The sequence below is a fragment of the Varroa jacobsoni genome, unplaced genomic scaffold, assembly GCF_002532875.2.
Source record: "Varroa jacobsoni isolate VJ856 unplaced genomic scaffold, vjacob_1.0 scaffold_1129, whole genome shotgun sequence".
Classification (NCBI taxonomy): domain Eukaryota; kingdom Metazoa; phylum Arthropoda; class Arachnida; order Mesostigmata; family Varroidae; genus Varroa; species Varroa jacobsoni.
Window position 1 is genome coordinate 486,029 of NW_019214031.1, and position 18,296 is coordinate 504,324.

General features: G+C 41.1%; 3 protein-coding genes and 1 long non-coding RNA gene across 9 annotated transcripts; 1 reads left to right on the plus strand and 3 right to left on the minus strand.

Annotated features, from left to right (window-relative positions):
- Nucleotides 1-370: 370 nt before the first annotated feature.
- Nucleotides 371-3,004, minus strand: LOC147752619 (uncharacterized). The gene is made up of 2 exons (XM_086971135.1): nucleotides 2,780-3,004; nucleotides 371-2,527 (listed from the first exon to the last, which is right to left on the minus strand). Exons 1-2 carry the CDS (start codon nucleotides 3,002-3,004, stop codon nucleotides 563-565), a joined length of 2,190 nt encoding a protein of 729 aa, XP_086827261.1. The 3' UTR covers nucleotides 371-562.
- A 31-nt stretch (nucleotides 3,005-3,035) lies between these two features.
- On the minus strand, nucleotides 3,036-17,642 carry LOC111266925 (uncharacterized). 5 transcript variants are annotated; one of them, XM_086971140.1, is made up of 4 exons: nucleotides 17,260-17,642; nucleotides 4,347-4,587; nucleotides 3,685-3,851; nucleotides 3,036-3,404 (listed from the first exon to the last, which is right to left on the minus strand). In XM_086971140.1, exons 3-4 carry the CDS (start codon nucleotides 3,835-3,837, stop codon nucleotides 3,036-3,038), a joined length of 522 nt encoding a protein of 173 aa, XP_086827266.1. In that variant the 5' UTR covers nucleotides 3,838-3,851; nucleotides 4,347-4,587; nucleotides 17,260-17,642. The 5 variants fall into 5 exon arrangements, with proteins under 5 accessions (XP_086827266.1, XP_086827267.1, XP_086827268.1 ...); XM_086971141.1 differs by lacking the exon at nucleotides 4,347-4,587 and adding an exon at nucleotides 16,941-17,065; XM_086971142.1 differs by lacking the exon at nucleotides 4,347-4,587 and having other exon boundaries at nucleotides 3,036-3,359; nucleotides 3,694-3,851.
- On the plus strand, nucleotides 4,651-8,747 carry LSm1 (U6 snRNA-associated Sm-like protein LSm1). Of its 2 annotated transcripts, none has more exons than XM_022844802.1 (3): nucleotides 4,651-4,846; nucleotides 5,434-5,662; nucleotides 6,533-8,747. In XM_022844802.1, the coding sequence occupies exons 2-3, from the start codon at nucleotides 5,443-5,445 to the stop codon at nucleotides 6,757-6,759; spliced, it is 447 nt and encodes a 148-aa protein (XP_022700537.1). In that variant the 5' UTR covers nucleotides 4,651-4,846; nucleotides 5,434-5,442; the 3' UTR covers nucleotides 6,760-8,747. The 2 variants fall into 2 exon arrangements, with proteins under 2 accessions (XP_022700537.1, XP_022700538.1); XM_022844803.2 differs by having other exon boundaries at nucleotides 4,841-4,964.
- On the minus strand, nucleotides 6,662-15,409 carry LOC147752620 (uncharacterized). Its single transcript, XR_015313603.1, has 3 exons — nucleotides 14,595-15,409; nucleotides 9,859-12,084; nucleotides 6,662-6,752 (listed from the first exon to the last, which is right to left on the minus strand). It is a non-coding gene; the product is annotated as an uncharacterized LOC147752620 (long non-coding RNA).
- Nucleotides 17,643-18,296: the final 654 nt, after the last annotated feature.

Sequence of the window (18,296 nt, forward strand, 5' to 3'; positions counted from 1 at the left end):
AAAAAAGCATGGCATCATGTGTATATACACACGTATATGCATAGGCTGGTATACTGGTAGAACACTTCTACCTCAAAAAAGGCTAAAAGGAAGATTAGGTCGAGGAAGAGGTTGCGGTTGAAATAGCTTTTTCAGTTGAGGGAAAGCTAAAATAATGGTGCTATAAAGTATGTGGATGCTAAGTTTAGTGAATCGTTTCCTTCTTTTGTCAAGCTTTAATAACAATATAAATTGAACAAAACAACAGTGCCTTGCAGATATTTATAAATCTCAATGCCTACATTTTACGCATCACTACGCACTAAATTGCAGAGTTAAGTCGTAACTCAAACCAGAAAACAATGATCGATTTAAAAGAAGGCTACAAAGCTTTAGATCGTCCTCGTTAGATAAATATTACTTTATTTATCTTATTCCTGCATGAACTCAATAATTATTTTTATATAGAGACATGTGAAACGTTGCCGAGAGCAGTTGGCTAGTTTTGCTAATTTGTTGTTTCAGATAGATATATGAAATGGTATAATTTGTTAATAAATGCAGATAAACAAGATGGCTATGATTACGGTATGAGTGGGCGAAGCTCATCCTCGCCAAATTTTACTATCTCTAGTTTGAGCTTCTGCGCTTTTTGCCGCATTAGGCCATTTTGTACCCAGGGCATCAGTGCGGGACTGCCTTCTGGGATACATTTCAGAAAGTCAGCAAGCGTTAAAACATCACTTAACACTGTCAGTAGATGCGGGGTAACTGGTTCATTCTTGCGAGTATACGGGCGAACAGTTTTAATGATATTTTCTGTCACGGTGGCGTAGTCGGCAGGATTAGCGGCTGACGATTTGCCCATCGGAAGCATACAAGCAAGCTTGAGAATATCTGGAGCTTCTTCTAAAATAGTCGGAAGAATGTGTGTGAATCGGATGTCTATCGGCGCACTAGAGACTACAACTGCTGCGTAAAGAAGTCCGCCAGAGCATCGCAAACAATTGCAGGGGGACGACCCCCTACAGTGAACCTCGGGAGTCGATCCGTTAAACGGATGGACTTCATAAGCCCACAGGGGGACGCTGTTTTGAAGTAGTTTACGGTGCAACTTCGTCCCTTCGATTCGGCCTAAATGTGAGCAGACGTATTGAGCGATAAGGACAGCCATTTTTGGATTTGCTTTCGCAATTTGTACACGTAATACTTTAGGACTAATATAGTTGCTTTTGGCGAGTATAACTTCAAAAATCTCTGGGTGAAGGTTTAAAAGCTTTTCGCCGAGATCAGTCAAAAGTCCTTTTTTCAATATTAGTGATATGTCGGTCTTGGCCATAATATCACTCAGTTTTTGGGCTTCGACGTTGCCATGCAGTAGGTCTTCCACTGTCATAGCCAACTGACTCTTTTCAATGTCTTCGTACAAAGCGAGCAATCTTCGGGAGCAGCTTTCACCATGAATTCGGAACTGCAGGCGAACAATATTCTTAGCTCGTTCCAGAGTCGGACCTGCTCGAGAAGTTCGAACATCATCGAAGAACTCACTCGTAGTTGGCTTCAGTAGTGAGTACACCGTCATATCACCCATCTCTCGACTGCTGAGTACTACGAGATGATCACGGGACATAAGCAGATTCTTCATGTTCATTCGATGTTGGCTCAAGCGATAGGGTACCCAGTTGCTGCTCAATCCTGGTAAAGGCAATGCGTAAGTTTCTAACGAGCCGGTTTTTAACACATGCATGAAACACTCATCGACCGCAATACTCTCCGCACGCTCAGTAAAACTCACGCTACCTCGTCCATAAGCTCCTTGTACACAGAACAACTCGCAATTTATTTGATCTGCTACGATAAGATTAACATAATCCAGCTTTCCCGTAATGGGTGCCAATGGATTTGGAATTGGTTGTTTAACGCAGCTACGATAGGCAATAAGTGACATGAAGGTTGGCTGCATTCGCTTAAGCAGTAATACTTTAGGCTGGTACACTCGATCGTTGCATAAATGTTTCACTTTGATATTCAGCCCGTAAATTGGACGATCCGGAAGATACGTTTCTTTTAGATCTTTTGGTATTTCCGACTGCATCGCCGCCTTGTCGATCTTTATGGGCGAGGCTAGTTCATCGGCATTTATAATAAGATCTTCTTGATCGAAGTTCCAAATAACCTCGTTATCGGGGGTGGGGTACTTTTCTTCATGGAGATTAACTACCAGTACATGGGTCGAAGTCTGTAGCGCTAGCACGTTCTCACATAGGGCAATATCCTTAATGCCGGTTAGATTGGTAAATTCGAACAGTGGCAAGAGATCTTCATAAACTATGACTAGATGGCCGTCTGATACAGCTAACCTTCCCGAACTGGAACACCAAGCAGCACAATCTGCTATACCTAACGCCTTAACTTTTAGATCTGGTAGCCACCACAGTTGGTAGACGTACAGGATCCGGTCTTCAATAGTGGCTACATGATTATTCACAGCGCAGTATTCGGCCCAAAGCACAACACCCTGTGTATCTAGCTCGTGTGTAACACTCCCCTGGAAATGCAAAAACACCATACAAATATATGTATACATTTGTATATATATATATATATAAATTAAAGGTTGAACTTCGATTATTTGACGAATATTGGGCGCCTCACAGTTTCTTCCACTTCAAAAAAAAAATTAAAAATCATTACGCACGTTAGCTAGCGACTGGGGTTACAACAATTTCCATGATTAATTCATTCTAATTTATCATATTTATTATATGCCTAATATATTCTAATTAGGTACATATGTTACCTTACTGCCAAGGTCGTGTACACTGATCGACAATTTCGTAAGGCTTGTGACCAGAAGTTTGTCCGGAGCGACAAAGACTTTATCCGTATTAACTGGAAGCGTAAAAACGTTATGCGCCGTGAAATTATAGCTATTTTCCGTGATTTCCATTTTGGTATGGTGTACGCATTCAGTAAGTACTGAATTTGCAGTATATTCAGGGATAAGCGTCCCTCCCTCGCTCATGAATAGGTACCGCGAAGTTCTCCAGGCCTGACTAGTCGTCTATGACAATAACATCATCTGGCGTGCTCCGTGTCTGGGAGGGATGCCCCGTTGATTCTGCAAGATCCGGCCTTGGCTCGCCCCGATCTAGGCGCAATCTACCGCGATTTCGCTCCGCTTTACGCAGTCCCGCCTCAATACACTTCTCGGGATTTTCTAAAAAGTTTCGCGACAGACGCCACGTACGGCCCTGTAAATCTTCTGAGATGCCGTCGCTCACGGAGTAAAGTGTTACGATGCCGGATAGTTCTACGATAGCGAGGGTTAGTGGAGAAGACGATGATATCGGCAGACAGTCACGAAGTGCCGCAAGCTCCTGGAAGGACCAATTCGCTGAACTACTCACTGGAAGGATGATCACCTATTTTCGATTAAAGACAAATCGTCGAATGTCAAGTACAATAATATTTAGTTAGTTACAATTAAAATAATATATATGCATGACAGCTGAAGAAATCTTACACTGGATGTTATTAGAGTTAGTCTAAGGGACTCGTAGTGAACTTTGCTAAATCTTCCTTATCCTTTTCTATATTGTTAGCTCTTGTCCTAGTATAGTTTGGAACATATGGAATACAGCATAGTAATTGTAAATGTTAAACGAATTTCGACCCTGGTCTGATATCGTAGACAATACTAACGTTCATTACCTCCTCGCAAACGGTGTCCTTATACGCAGTGATGAACGACTTCGAGCAAAGGGCGCACTGTTCAATTATGACCTTATACCACTTTAAAACGTAAGTTAGATATTTTTGTACAGCATCACAAAGTGCGGCGGAAGACTGACCCATGGTGACACTGCATGCTAAAATAGCTCAGCAATATTAGACAGACATTTTATTATTGACCACTCTGTTCTCTTCAAGATAAAGGGGAGATATGATTTGCTTAACTACAACTACGGTTTATGACACTGTTACGTTAAGAATAGACCCCCTAAACAGGAATTGCGAGTTCCAGTGAGGTATCAAAACAGTGCCTTGCATCCGACGTTTTATAATCAGTTTGCCAAAAAACGCGTTTTCAATAAAGTGCCGATTGCTTTTAACAGGTTTATACAACAAAAAAAATCACAACTGTACCGATAAGATAAACATAAGGGTTTGTATTTTTTTTTTTTGAGAAAATACAAATAGTGCTTACGGAACAGGCCAGCACGAATCGAATTTTACATGGTTAAGATTTTTCGAAACCAAGAGAAAAAATGTAATGATTTTTAGTCACAATATATGCCCTGTTCTTTTTCAGCAGGACGAAGTAGGTTAATTTCGATATTTGATGCAGTCCCCGGTCTACCTACCTCGCAATGTAGACGATTCGTAAATGTTTGAATATTTCAAACGTGCCTTACAGAAATTACACTATCCCCAAATATCACAGAATTAACTGAATTCCAATGAAATGTTTGCACTCTTTCAAGAAGAAGAAGAAGAATTGAGGAGTGCACATTGACGTAGAGTACATCTTGTTGATCGTGAACAGGAAACAGACATTCGATTTTCTCAGGGATGGCGGGGGTCAACAAGTGATCTTGCCTGTGCCTACAGAGAGAAGGAAGCGTAAATCATTCATCCAGCTACAAATGGCGACACACATCGTTCTTCGAATACATCGCAGAAAGTAAACAAACATAATAATAATAATAATAATAATAATAACGCAAAAGGACCTTTCATGCATCGCACGATACGAAGACCGAGCAGCTGAAGTTCGACCGGACGGATTGGAATATTTTTTAGACAATTCGCAATCCTAAACAGCGTTTGTTTATATTCAGCAAAGCCATACCCACCCATAAGCGTAAGTGATCTGCTTTTCGTTCTAACACAGTTCGAAGTAAACGGAACGTTTTAGAGACTCTAGAAGTGTTTAAATCCAAAATAAATATCTGCATTTTCATTGTCGAGATACACAATTCGTAAGTAAATTCCATATGTAGCCGATAGATTTAGAATAAATACCTCTGCATAGATGTATACGTTTGGAATCGTGGATTTACAAAAAAAAATTATCTGTTATTAATAACAAATATATAACCATATATATATATATATATATATATATATATATAGTCGTGAGGCTCAGGCCGTTGGGTGCCCATACGATCATATAAATGATTGTTTTAACTATTGTTTAATTAACAGTTATCAAACTCTCTCCAATTTGAAATCAACACCCAAGTTGATTCTGTTATGATTGGAAACACTAAATAACATAGATATTGTACTTGGTTTATTGCGAAATCTGGCCTCCATCGTCAGGATTATCGCAGTAGACTTTCTGTCTTACGAATGCTCGGTTTGGTCGCAATATTTCAAGTTGAGTCTCATTAATAATTATTATTGTTGTTGTTGTTGTTGTTGTTCGTGCTCCTTTTTGTCCCTCAGATAACCATCATGAACTCATCGGGTGCTGGTCCCTCGGCAGCTGACAACATATATTTTCCTGGGACAGTTTCGTTACTGCAGGATCTCGATAAGAAGCTGATGGTTCTCCTCCGTGATGGTCGAGTACTTATTGGAATACTAAGATCGATTGACCAATTCGCAAACCTCGTTTTGCACCGAACTATTGAGCGCATTCACGTAGGCAAGAAATATGGCGACATCCCTAGAGGTGCGTACACATCTAGCAGATGAACTTATTCGATCTATAGCACTTCTGCAAATTTACTATCAAAAAAGATGGAAAACAATTAGCTCAGAAGCTAGGGTAGAACGTTTTACTGGTGATTATTGATTGAGCGGCCATCCGTGAGGCTTCAGAACACCGTTAGAGGTTTTACGAGTCTGAAATAAGACTTTTTTCATCATGCATCGACAAGCACTTATCAGACACTTCTGCTAAAGCTCAGCTTAAATTAGCATTTATCAGGATTATTGTCCATGATGTAAATACAATGCTGCCGTGCAAAGCTACGTCAGGCACCTGACTTTAGTTTTTTTTTTTTTTTTTTTTTTCGAATTTTTATACGAGTGCTCGTTCGAGAACATCCCGTGTCCTGATCAACACAACTTACTATCAGTCGAAAACTGAAACTTAAAACGGGAGTCTTAATTTTTACTGTCGATGACGCACCGTAGCAATAGGTAAATTCCCTTTACGTGCAAAATTCTCAGAAAAAGTTAACTCGATGGTTTTTGTTTAGTCTAATACTTGATGTTCTAATGCGTGAAACATCTTACAAAAAATCATAAGTGTTTCCCTTTTCCGGCTGGTTTTACCAATCTGGCGGCTTTTGAAGCGTTCATAACGCTAAACGTTATTTAATGCTTCTAAGATGTATATGGCATTTATTGGGGATACTTGTTGTCTAATGTTGATGCCTTTCGGCAAACGAGGTCTAATAATGGCTATCTGATTCCTGATAATCTAAACACTTGTTTAGCTTTAGCTGTTTCGCTCAATGTAAAGTTTATATTCAATATTATTAAGTTTCTAATATGTTAAGCCATCGATTACATCATATGAATGCTTTTTTGCCAGGTGTGTTTATTGTTCGCGGCGAGAACGTAGTGTTACTGGGCGAATTCGATGAATCTCGGGAATGTATGGCTGGCTTACAAGAAGTTGGTGTCAACGAAATCCTTGAAATCCAACGAGAAGATACCCGCATAAGGCGTGAAACCGAAGATCGACGCACAAGGGCCCTCCGGGAACGTGGCCTTCTTCAGTACTCGCTCGTTGAGTCTGCCCACAATGAAGACTTTTAGGAAGAGAAAAAAAATCGTCTTGATTTAACGACGAATATATTCATTATATTGTTAGCAATTATCATTTGTTAGATTGTGTTTGAAACGCAAATTCATTAAGGACACAATGGCTATTGTCATATAATCGAGTGTTGCAGAGAATCAACGAAACGTGCGTATTTATTTATCCAGCTGCCGGCACGCCTCGACGTGTCAGATCGGCTGTATTTTTTTTGGGTATATTGTTGTAGATGATCAAAGATTGTTGATCTATGCGTTCCAATTAAACAGGCGCCTGTAACATATTGATTACAACACAATCATGAAGCTAGCTACGGATGCTGCTGCTGGTAGAATAGGCCTGTCGCTTGGAGAAACCAAGGAAAGCTTTCATTGTAAAACGGAAAGTTCAAAATAAGGTTTTGTTGGTTGTGGACTTGGGCGAATAAAGTAAGTGACAATTTGGTGCGATGACAATGTTTGTGAGAGCAAGTTCTATACCACATATAAAACTGTGGTGACAACGATGATGGTTGTAATGTTCTTCTCATTGAAGATTCGTAGTTATTTTTTAATGTAAACAAATGACCGCGTACATGCGACGTAATACAACAGCTACGATGTACATACAACTATAAATGACATTAGTTTCACTTACACATAAATAATAAGCGGAAACTAAATCAACTATAAAAGGCAATGAAATAAATAAAAAAAAAAAAAAAAAAAAAAATTAACATAAAAGGCATTGAGCAATAATGAGACGGGAAGATATTCGTGTATTATAGCCAGTATGGGCGCAAATGGAGCGGTAGGCATTTTTGAAAGACTACCCAAGAGTAGTATTCTGTAAAGAAGGAAAAAGCATTTTCCTATCTGATAAGGCATCCCTGGAAAATAGCGATACTCTGACATGTCTATTTTAGCAAAAACGAGCCTTTATCGCGAGCCAATAGTTATATCTGACCGTTATTATTTTCAAAAGTTACTATTCTTTTGAATCGGTAGTTTAACTGCTAACTTTTTTTTTTTTTTTTTTTTTTATTATCTTTAAACCCATTTCAACTATGAGCACGATAAGTTTCCTCAATGCATTCTCAAGAAAAAAAAAACATAGATCTTTAACTTGAACATTTTGTAAATCCTGTACGTCCTTTTAGGGGCCGATGGGAGCAACGCGTTTATGACAGTGTAGTGAAAACGTTTTTTCTGTTGCAGCGGCAATAGGCCATGATAACGATAAAGTTATTTGAAATACTACATAGTGGCAACAATCATATATTGCTACAGCGAAAGTAAAACTTCCTTCATTCTCGTCATCCTTTGATCGCAATGTTGTTTATAACAATTATTGCAAGAGGGTGTTCCGAATCGTAAATACGAAGCAATTCAGTGAACGTTTTCGGCATACTTTCAAGTAACTTAAATTTTATCACAAATGCAGCAAAGTTTTCTGAACTATTTAAAGCTTAACTTATACTCTAAAATGACTATCCAGCGCTGAGAACGTCCTTTAAAACAACCTAGTTTCATCGTGTTTCGTCTTCATTTCGCATTTTTAATCCAAGACTGTAAGCCATGTATGTGTAGACGGCTAGTGTTTCTTTTAGTTGTCAACGAGACATGATTGGGTGGCGCGGTGACTAAAAAATTGCAAAAATAATAATGGGCCCATAGTCACTCTGCCGCGTTTGAATAGTTGGTCGTCTGGCCCCAGCTCCTCTTAGCATAATAATACAAGCAGTAATTTAGCAATAATTTTGCTTGAAAAAACTGGAAATTAATTGAGCGGTAAGAGTCGCGATCTTAAAAGCGAAATTGTGCTCCTCTGTCGAGGTCATTTCAATTTATCCATCCAAGCAGACGATAGATGTCATGTTTGACGGGTCCAAAAACCTACTGGGCCAAAATTATTTTGTAAAACTTGTTTCATTCCGCTTTCAAATGCTGAACACCTTCTTCTAACTAACGCAATTTAGCCAAAATAAAGAAAATCGTTTTGGCATCAAGCTGAGTGTATTTCGATTTATAGCACTGAATGGATATGAAAAATCAAATGCATTTAAGGATTATTTATTTTTGGACACAACGAGGCTTAAGTCTGAGCCCGAAAAACGGCGATTGCCAATTAGGTTACTACCACATCATTTCTAAGAGTACCCTCTTTATAGTTTACCGAAACACGCCTCTCAACTCGTAAATCTTCGGGCAAGAAAGTCTCTGGGTTCCCGTATCGATACAACTACCTCCTTGATTTTGAAGCAGAACACACTGTGCTTTGTGTCCACTAAAATACAGGTTTACAGGGAAAGCAAAAGCAAATTCACAGCAGGAACATGGAAAGGACACGATCGATATCTCGAATTTTTAATATCTTCTGTAAATGTAACGGTGTCATTTGTTGTCTTCTAACTTCTGAAAATTATCCGCTATTAAATCCGGATTAGCGACAAGTCAACATCTGGGCCACTTGATCAAGAGGTTGTATCCAAACGGCGTTTTAGTTTTCATCAAAGTATTTTACAATGCTTCCGCACGACCTCAAGTTGTCTCTCATTGTATATATTGGTAAACCTTTGGCACTGTTATATAAACTAACCCAGTAATAGCAGGTGTTGAAATCTGGGTGCGCGATTATAATGATTTCCTAATCGATTTAAAATGCTGAACTCAGGCGAACATGCATGCGAGTGAAATAAACTAATTACATCGGCAGCCTTCATTTTAAGTTTGTGAAAAGTACTTCGAATCATGTCCTACTACACACGTAATAATCGACTAAGGGTAAAATCTGTAAATATTATAGCTTGTTTACGCTTAATAGACAAGCAGCAGTCAATAGGTAGGGTTAAAAAGGTATAATAATGTTGTGCAGATAGGAAGGTCCATAATGGTGGCGGGTGCTAGATAGTATGTGACAAGATGGATGACAACAACGTAAGTCACAAATGAGAGAGTTCCATTGAAATTACTTGAGAATGGTATGTCTGGCGATGGTAGTGCTGGTTCTGTGTCCACCGCAGGTATGGTAACCTGCGACCGAGGCTCGTTAAGCTTCATTCGAACATGACACGACCATGACAGAGCGACTAGAATACACTTGCTCACCCATTCACTCACCCAGTTGGTCGACGTCCAGTTTCGTTCATAGCTTCGCTGTTGGTTCTCTCTCTCTGACCTATCCATTCTTTTTAAACCTCAGGGCCTTCCTCGTCAGTCCTGGCGCAGTGGTGGGGAGGTTATGCCCGCCCCGTCCCCTCATCGAGAGCTGCACTTCTTCGACTCACAGCGGTGACTGCCCGACGCAGTTTGAGCATGAGTCCGACGATGGGCGCAGGGGGCATTTAGGCGTATAGCTTGTACGTGCGTGTGTGTGTATATCGGTGTGTGTTTTTATGTGTGGCACAATAACGGACCGTCGCGGTGGCGGCTGCCGGAGAAGGTGGTCTGTTCGTGACATGATCCCCAAGTAGAGCCCTTAGAGTGCTGCCCCCAGCACAGTCAGCTCTCCAATCAGCCATTCAGGGAGATGTTGGCGGTAGCGTTCCACTCTTGTACGACCGGTCGTCTGGTCGGTCAAGCCAACCCGACCCCCAAGCGCCTTTTACTGGGAGCCTCCTTTACATCTAGCCCCTAAACGAATTCGCGTACATTGCTTAGAGTCGTCCTCTCCCAGTGATTCGATCGGCACAGCTCCCACTACACAGGCGCGCACAGTCACCTGTCCTAGCTGTTCCCACTGTCCCGGCAAACTAACTGCCCTTCCGGCGGAGGCTATTTGAGCTATTTATTAGTTCCAGGGCGGCCGTAAACTTTGTCTCGCTGATGCTAGATTTGGCCTGTATGTGTGCCTTGAAATCGATTGGCGAAACGAGGCTTGAACGCTAACAACGAACTAAAAGAAGGAACGAGGCTTTCCCATTCTGAGCCAAATTGTTATAAAAACAGTGGAAACGGCAATAGTATCAGCGGCAGTATTTAATTTCCATTAACACAGGTGACCAAATAACATATGTCTAATAACAAGCGCCTAGCAACATATGCCCAACTAGAAATTTCTATGGCAAAAACAACAGCGAGTTAATAATGGGCACAAACATAAGTAGGTTAGGACTTGACTGTTTCATTCGCCTTAGTATGCCATATACAGAGAGCTTTGTGTTCATGGCGTACAAATATAATAGTCATGAAAATACTGTTTGGCAAGCTAAATTTCTTGTTTACGGAAGTTGTACACGGTGCGCATCATTGTATAATAAGAAGACGGACCGATCTTTTCTTCCAGGAGTCCAAAGCAAACGTAGTCTATTGTTTCTATCCGAGTGATAGCTTTGGTAAATAGAATATTATTTGGCCAAGAGATTTAATCACGCATTGCTTTGTAGTAGACAAAGCGACTGAGATGTAGGGATGCTAACCAAAATCGTGCGATCATTTGTTTGACAGGCGGATAATCCTGGTGACTTAAAATCTTCTGTTAGGTAGATGACGTTATCGCCATCTTGAGGTAATCTTGTTAATGGAATGTTATTAAATTACTCATTGTTTATGAATCTCTGTGGCGTAGTTCGGCGGAATGAATAAACAAGAATTTTCTATTCAGCACGAAAAACTAGAGTAAATAAGTATGAACAAGATATTATTGCAGAGTTTCCACCAAACGTCGCATATAAGAAAAATATCAAACGACAGATTTATAATGAACATTGTTTTTCCAAATAGTCGTTTTGTAGGCTACAAAACTAAAGGCCGTAGCAGGTATACAACTGCCATTAGTCGAATATGAGAAGTGTATGTCGACGTCGTTGCAAGATCCAATCGAAACATTTAGAAAGTACCTCCAGAATAGGTGTTCTACATCATCGTAACGATAAGGGGCAGCAACTACGCTTATTATCGAACATGTTTGTCCACAGATCAAAATTGCCCCCCAAAGTGTTCGAGTCTTTACTATCGCGGTCGTTGTTAGTGTTATCGTTGGCTCAGCATTTTTCCCATCGGGTACAACTGGAAACAGGATGACGACGCCGATGTTGATAAAAGTCTTTATTTTCATTGAGGAGCTGCTCGTTAGTAGCTACAGCAGACTTTCATCACTTTCAAAGTTGAGTTCCTTATAGAGTATCGTCCTTTCGAACGAGTATCCATCCATTAGACTGTTGCACGGTCTTCGACTTTTGTCTTTTGCCCTTTGCTATCTTCGGAGTTCTTTCTCCAATTCTCTCGGCTGGCACTTCACTCAGCGGAGGCACCATGGAAAGTATGTACGACTGTAAGCCACCACTAATTTCCTTCGATCTTCCTTTCGGGGCTAGCCTTTGAGGTTCTGTGCTGGAGTTCCGAGGTCTAAGGTGGAGAAGTTAGGCCGCGAAAGATCAGAAAGAGAGAGATGGGTTAGCGCATGGGTCGAACTGAAGGGAATTCCAGGAGCCGTCTGACACTCTGCTGGTTATCCCAGCGGCCGGAACAGCTTCTACTAATGTACGGGGGACCTACTACTTCGTGTGTGTGTCAAATCTAGTAGTTAAACTAACGAGTACGATGAAAAGACGACTAGCAAAGCTATCCTCTTGGTTCTTGCAAGCTAGTCCGACTCGACTTCGCGAACTAGTGCTGCTTCTATCGACCTTCCCGGACTGCCTCAGCAATTGTATCTTCCTGTTCGATACGTATATACACACACGTTAGATGTACAGATAGTTGTATCCTTTTACCCTACCTTTTCTTTTCCGTTAACTAGCTCTTCAATTTACATGATGATTCTACCACATAAAGAAGTACTCCGTATGGAGGGGGCGATCTGATCGTCCCTACATCTTCCAGAGAGCATTGCTTGGAACGATTGTTGACAAATTTGGAGAATGTAAAAAATAGATTGGTTATGTAAACACCAATTAACTGTTTCTGGTAGAAATCTAATAAACTTAAAGTGTGATTAATTTTAATTTATAACACATGTAGCCCTGGTAAGTAATGCGTAAGGCAAGAAAGTCATACATATATATACAAAGATAGATACTAAGGCTTCCGGGAGATGCTAAGTGATGTAAGTCAGCAAATCAAAGCTTATGTAAATACCGTACTTTAAATGATCTCGTAGCGAAGCTATAAGAATACCATTTAGAAAACTTCGTAAACAATGTTCACTTATACTGCTTGTCTCACATATATCAGCATATAAAGCTGACAAAGCTAAACACAATGCGCAGTAGCTTTCCCTGTATAAACCTCATAAGCGACAGTTATTGAGCTATTGAACTACTCAGCCTTAGCTGGATTTGTCAAAACACCATTTTGGCAGGTATGTCTTCCTGCCCGAGGCGGTAAGCTCGACACCCTCCAGATAAAATGGGATCCACTTCTCTTCTGACCAATGCCCGGGAGCTGACCGAAAAAGCTTAGAGCAGCACATGGATTGCTCTCTGCTTTTTGCTAGGTTTCTGGCACCGTGCCTTGTCTGTATCCGCTATATGACATTCGTTCCTAAGGTGATTTTGGCACGTCGAAGTGGCCTTTAGCTCATTGCCCTTTCGGGCGGCTGTAATAGAAGCGCGAAGTAAAATAAGCACCTGACTCTGAAACGAGAAGAGTTCGGCTTCCACATCCTCCCCATGGCATACCGTGTATGTATGTTTATATATATACATTGCATTTTAAATTGTTCTTTGCTTGGGCACTGTCTTAACACTTTATAGAGCGAAGAAAACTTCCAGTGAACGTATCCGAGTCGACTTGAGCCGTCTCTCCTGTCTCAGATATTGAAGTTTGATAGTTGCGCTTTTTACCGTCCGCCATTTTGCGAATGTTACATTGCTTATTCAAAGAGATGAATGACGGATATGCTTTTTTTTTCTCTGCTGATTATTAGATTCAGAAAAATGAAGTAGGTAGACGTTTGTTTGCACATCTAATAACCGATAATTTCCTCTTGCTGTGCAATATATTTCGTATGCATAACGAGAGTTTTTCTCTGATACATCTTTCTTATTCAAATGGCTATAAGTTTGATTAAATGGGAACGCTCGAACCAGCTGACTTTGGGCGAAAGCGCGTCCTTATAAAGAGGGATGTTAAAATCAGAACGAATTGTCGCAATCTACCGACATTTATTTGTACAGATAAACGTCCTATTTCACTTTTTTCTTTACTCGTTCTAATAGATGTTCTCCGAGTTGGTTGCCTGGTGAATATCAGACTGACAATGAACATCTCTACTTTATGCCAGTCGCGCGAAGCGGCAACAGCACACCTATAGAAGTACTAAAAGAGGTATTACGTTTTTGTGAAGACGTTCTCGTTATGTCAATCGGCTCGTTCTCGCTCTAATTCGGGCAAATATATGACTATGTATCAAATGACCCATCATATAGTGCAGCTGCACACATCAAGCCTTGATTATTCTTGAATTCGTCATTGATCAAATCATTATATGATGTTATTGTAGTGTAAAAAATATCCGGATACGAAGCTTGATCGAACTGATAGCGCCTAGAACTCAGTAACTAGGTGTAAGATTGTGTACTGGGTAGGCCGAGTTATATAAGGCCAAGAACATCTCTGACGACACACGAGGTTTTGTGTTACGGTAGCAGTGAAGGTGCCTATTTAAGCAATGTTGATAATGGACAAATGAATTATAGTTACTAACCTAGATATAGGTTTACATGTTGCTATGATACGGATCTGCCGGAGTTCCTAATGGCTAGTGACATGCACGGTGACATGCAAGATGTTCGAGTAAACAGCGTCGCGACAAATCGTCGCTCCATCTCTATTCATAAATATATGTCACTCTTCACACGAACACATCAATGTTGGTACACGTAGGCCCCATTCGTTCCTTTCAAACATACTACCTCAAAATCAGGACAAGACGAAATCGGGCCGCCTGTTGTTCTCTGTCGGTTGTTGATCGCTCTGTATTCGGTAGAGGATGATTGCTACGGATCATCTTCTTCGCATCTTCTCGAGCCAAATCGCTCGGGCGGTCATTGTCTCAGTGGCCGGTCGTCGCCTCAATGTCTGCACTTAAGTGGCTTAGATAGTTCTCCGCGACTCCATCAAGCTGACCGCTGTATGAGCTCTCTGTCCAGCGTGCGAGACTGATGCTACGGTTGATCGAGGCTTAAAGCAGTTCAGACGACGACGACCTACTAAAGTTTCTCGCAGCGCAATAACCTGTATTACTGCAACAGCCAGAACAATTGCTGCTACTTCAGGGGTGAAGCGGGGAGGGGGGTCAGAAAGGGCGAGAGAGACCAAATGATAAAGAGAACGTGTTTTGAGGTTCAGAGACTGGCTCGGACAAGAAATCGTCTGCAGTGTCCTTAGGACTGACTGGAAAGGGTGGAGCAACAATAATGAGATCAGGTTACGTTGCTTTCTAGCAGACTGCAACTAAATCCATGGCGAGACATCTACGCCCAAAAGTAAATGACAGGGTTATGCGCTACTTCAACCGCGGACCACGCTCACGTCCTGCCTCTCACTACGTTAACGTACTCACTGAGCAAAATCGAAGCGAAAAAGAGCCGGATATCTTTTGCATCTCACCCCTATAATGCGTTTGCACCGTCGCACCTAACCCCCTACTTGCGACTCCTGACTCTCCTCGCCACCGGGTTATATAAAGACAGGTGACCTCTGCTTTTAGCGGTGCATTAATATCATTATTGTTATTATTACTATTAGGGTCGAAATCTATTTAAGCAGCAGCTTTAGGAACGACAGCAGCATCGGCGTGTAGAATAGGAGTGGTAGACTCAATAACAAACGGAATGCTACTTCTTTCTAATGGGGTTGGTTTCGGAAGGGCCAGGTTTAAGTGGCAACTTTAGACGATTCTCCTAATAGACACACGTACGCACACTGGCATGCGAAAAGGAACACAGTGATCGTTTATGATAAATTATCGATGTTTAAACGAGTTCGTATTAGGGTTGTTAGCAGTTGCAATCAAACGCTGACCTGGACTGTAATAGCCCCTGACGGATAGAACTCATCGGTAGGAAGCTTCAATAAGCGGTGAAGATGTACTCATTAGGACCGGCTGTCCGAGACGTACGCTGAGGATGATGCAGGTCTACGCGACTAAACGAAACAGAGTCTTTTAGTCGCATTGTGCCAGGGTCGCCGGTCCGCTTTGACTGCCCTACATAATGAAATACTTTCCAGCAGAGATAGATGCACAGATTGCCCCTGAAGTGTATTTTTGATATAGTTTATCACAGTTATTTTACTTTTGTTACAGACAATCTATTTATCCGGACCTAGTTGGCGATGCTATACAGTAACAACGTATTATTTTTGTTGCTCAGTCAGCCATTACCAACGAGACACACTTTTTGGCGCAAGCGTAGCCGTACTTGTATCAGAAATGCAGGTGTAGAAGCTTTACAATTGACTTAGAAAAATTCTAAGCATATAAATCTACTTACATTCACATGATGTAGACTTACATTCCTTTACAATTTTAGGTCACCTTGATGGGTAATGCTATAACAAGTAGCATTAGCGCGTCGATCTGAAGATTCTAGTTCTCGATTGGCGTGCTTGCCTCTCAAAGGTTTCTATAAGATAATTATACTATAGCGTTTGTACCCATCTGAAGAACTGATTGTTGAGGTTGCAGGCCTGTAACTAGTTCTCGTTGATAATGACGTGGTTAGAATACGACATCAATTATACCAATTTTGTGCGATCTGGTCTGTCGAAAATTTCTGAATTGGGCTCCTAGTCGCTCAGTTTCCTATGTGGTACGTTCTTCGTACACCCTGTGATAGTTGTATAATTTCGTTAAGAGAGTACTTATGCGACACATTTCAGACATGTCACAATGTTTATGTGCTTTCTCCTTATGAATAGACCGAACTCTAGATAGGTGCAATAATAAAGTGCACGAATTCTGTATTTCTATTAGTCCAAATCAGATAAATCAGCCACTTCTCCATTTTTAATTCCCTCCTTTCGCTGGGTCTCAGACTGGTCCTCTGCCTGTTCCCTTCCGCCTTCAGGCTTTCCCACAGAAGCTTCATGCGTATAAACGTTATTGACTGCACTGCGATGAGTCTTGAATGTCATTTGACGCGCACACAAATAGAGAGACAAACACATAGAGAATGACGGGGTAGACTAACAACAAATCAGCCTGACCCAACGAAGTCCACTATAGAGAACAACAACCTATGCACATAGACACTTACAGCTTATTGGCGATAAAGTCTACTGGCTGTGACCAGCAGCAACTTCGTAATAGGAGCGGGAACGCCGGCATCTCACATAGCTTGCAATCACATACACACACCCAGGCCCGCATAGGCGCACCTTGCTGCACACATCAAAGCACACAAAATGTAAGACATACTAGAAAATGGGTTAAGTGGGAGAAGGATCTTGGCTATTTACATATTTACAATAAACAGGAGGAAAGCCGGTTTTGGCAGCCTACAGACTTGACTCGTACTGAGTCGTCGTCGTCATGCCTAATCGAGTTTCATGCACTCTCTTCAATCGTTCACCTACCATCCAATAGCGAAGGACCCACCGTCATGGGGGCCGTCGCTAGTCTAGAATTCAGCTTCGCGAAAATCTCTCATCCTGCTAACTGTCTTTAACATCATCATATTCCGTCTGATGCTTTCAAATGAGGAGCTCACTGCACGTACTGGACCTATGGACCTCAAAGTACAAGCCACTTAAAGGTCCGCACGATTGACTTTGCTTGTTCGTGAGGCAGCTCATGCGGTAGGTCGACTTCTGTGCAGCAACTCAAATTCGTATCCCGTACCGTCGTCGTCATATGGCTCGTCTTCGAAGAAGGTTCAGTCAATATTATTTTCACAATAAGTCGAGCCCATTGAGTCAAGTCAGTCGAGTAGTCGCGTATGCTAATCAGGGAGAAGCCGTGTGCGTCCTATTTTCTATTTCATTAGCCATTTTTAAAAGATTTTCTTTAGATAATTTAAGCACGAAACCTCCCTCTCTCTTTAGAGAGAGAGAGAGAGAGACTAAATCCTCTCCACCTGTTCGAGTTGTACTTTTGACGATCTCCATTACATTACGGTGTGGAGCAAGAACGGCTTTGAGTAAACAATTGTTCGGATAGGGGCATGAATTAGTAAAGTGATAAGACCTCTGGCTATGTTCTGTTGAAACATATAGGGAGTCAATCTCCAAAGGACTCCAGTAAAAGTATATCACCTCTTTTTTAACATAATACGAAATACTATTTAATAGGCATTGGGCATTTTTGCGTTTGTAAATAAACTATGATTCGGAATAAGTAGTACACTTTACGTTCAGCGAAGTTACGTGTAATTTTTTATACAATAGCTGTTGCATATTTCTGCATAAATTCGAATTCAATTGCCATTTAATATTGATAGACCAAGAAATTAATGTTTTATAATGATCTAAGCGGCCACATTCAATGTTCCTGGTCGATGATCAGCGTGTTTCGCCCCTTGTGCACAATTTGCCTTAATTGCCCTATTCCTATGGAACGTACTTGCCTAAATCTGTAATTACTTTTATAGATTGATGGTAAGGTTTACCTGTAA

Excerpts from the sequence above, each read along its gene's own strand:
- LOC111266925 (XM_086971139.1), bottom strand. The coding sequence starts at position 17,287 with ATGACGGTGGGTCCTTCGCTATTGGATG. Across the intron at positions 3,852-17,259 it reads GGGTCCTTCGCTATTGGATG|CATGCAGTGTCACCATGGGT; the intron begins GTAGGTGAACGA and ends GAGCTATTTTAG. Across the intron at positions 3,405-3,684 it reads TTTGCGAGGAGGTAATGAAC|GTGATCATCCTTCCAGTGAG; the intron begins GTTAGTATTGTC and ends AATCGAAAATAG.
- LSm1 (XM_022844802.1), top strand. The coding sequence starts at position 5,443 with ATGAACTCATCGGGTGCTGGTCCCTCGGCAGCTGACAACATATATTTT. Across the intron at positions 5,663-6,532 it reads ATATGGCGACATCCCTAGAG|GTGTGTTTATTGTTCGCGGC; the intron begins GTGCGTACACAT and ends CTTTTTTGCCAG.
- LOC147752619 (XM_086971135.1), bottom strand. The coding sequence starts at position 3,004 with ATGAGCGAGGGAGGGACGCTTATCCCTGAATATACTGCAAATTCAGTA. Across the intron at positions 2,528-2,779 it reads TACACGACCTTGGCAGTAAG|GGGAGTGTTACACACGAGCT; the intron begins GTAACATATGTA and ends TTGCATTTCCAG.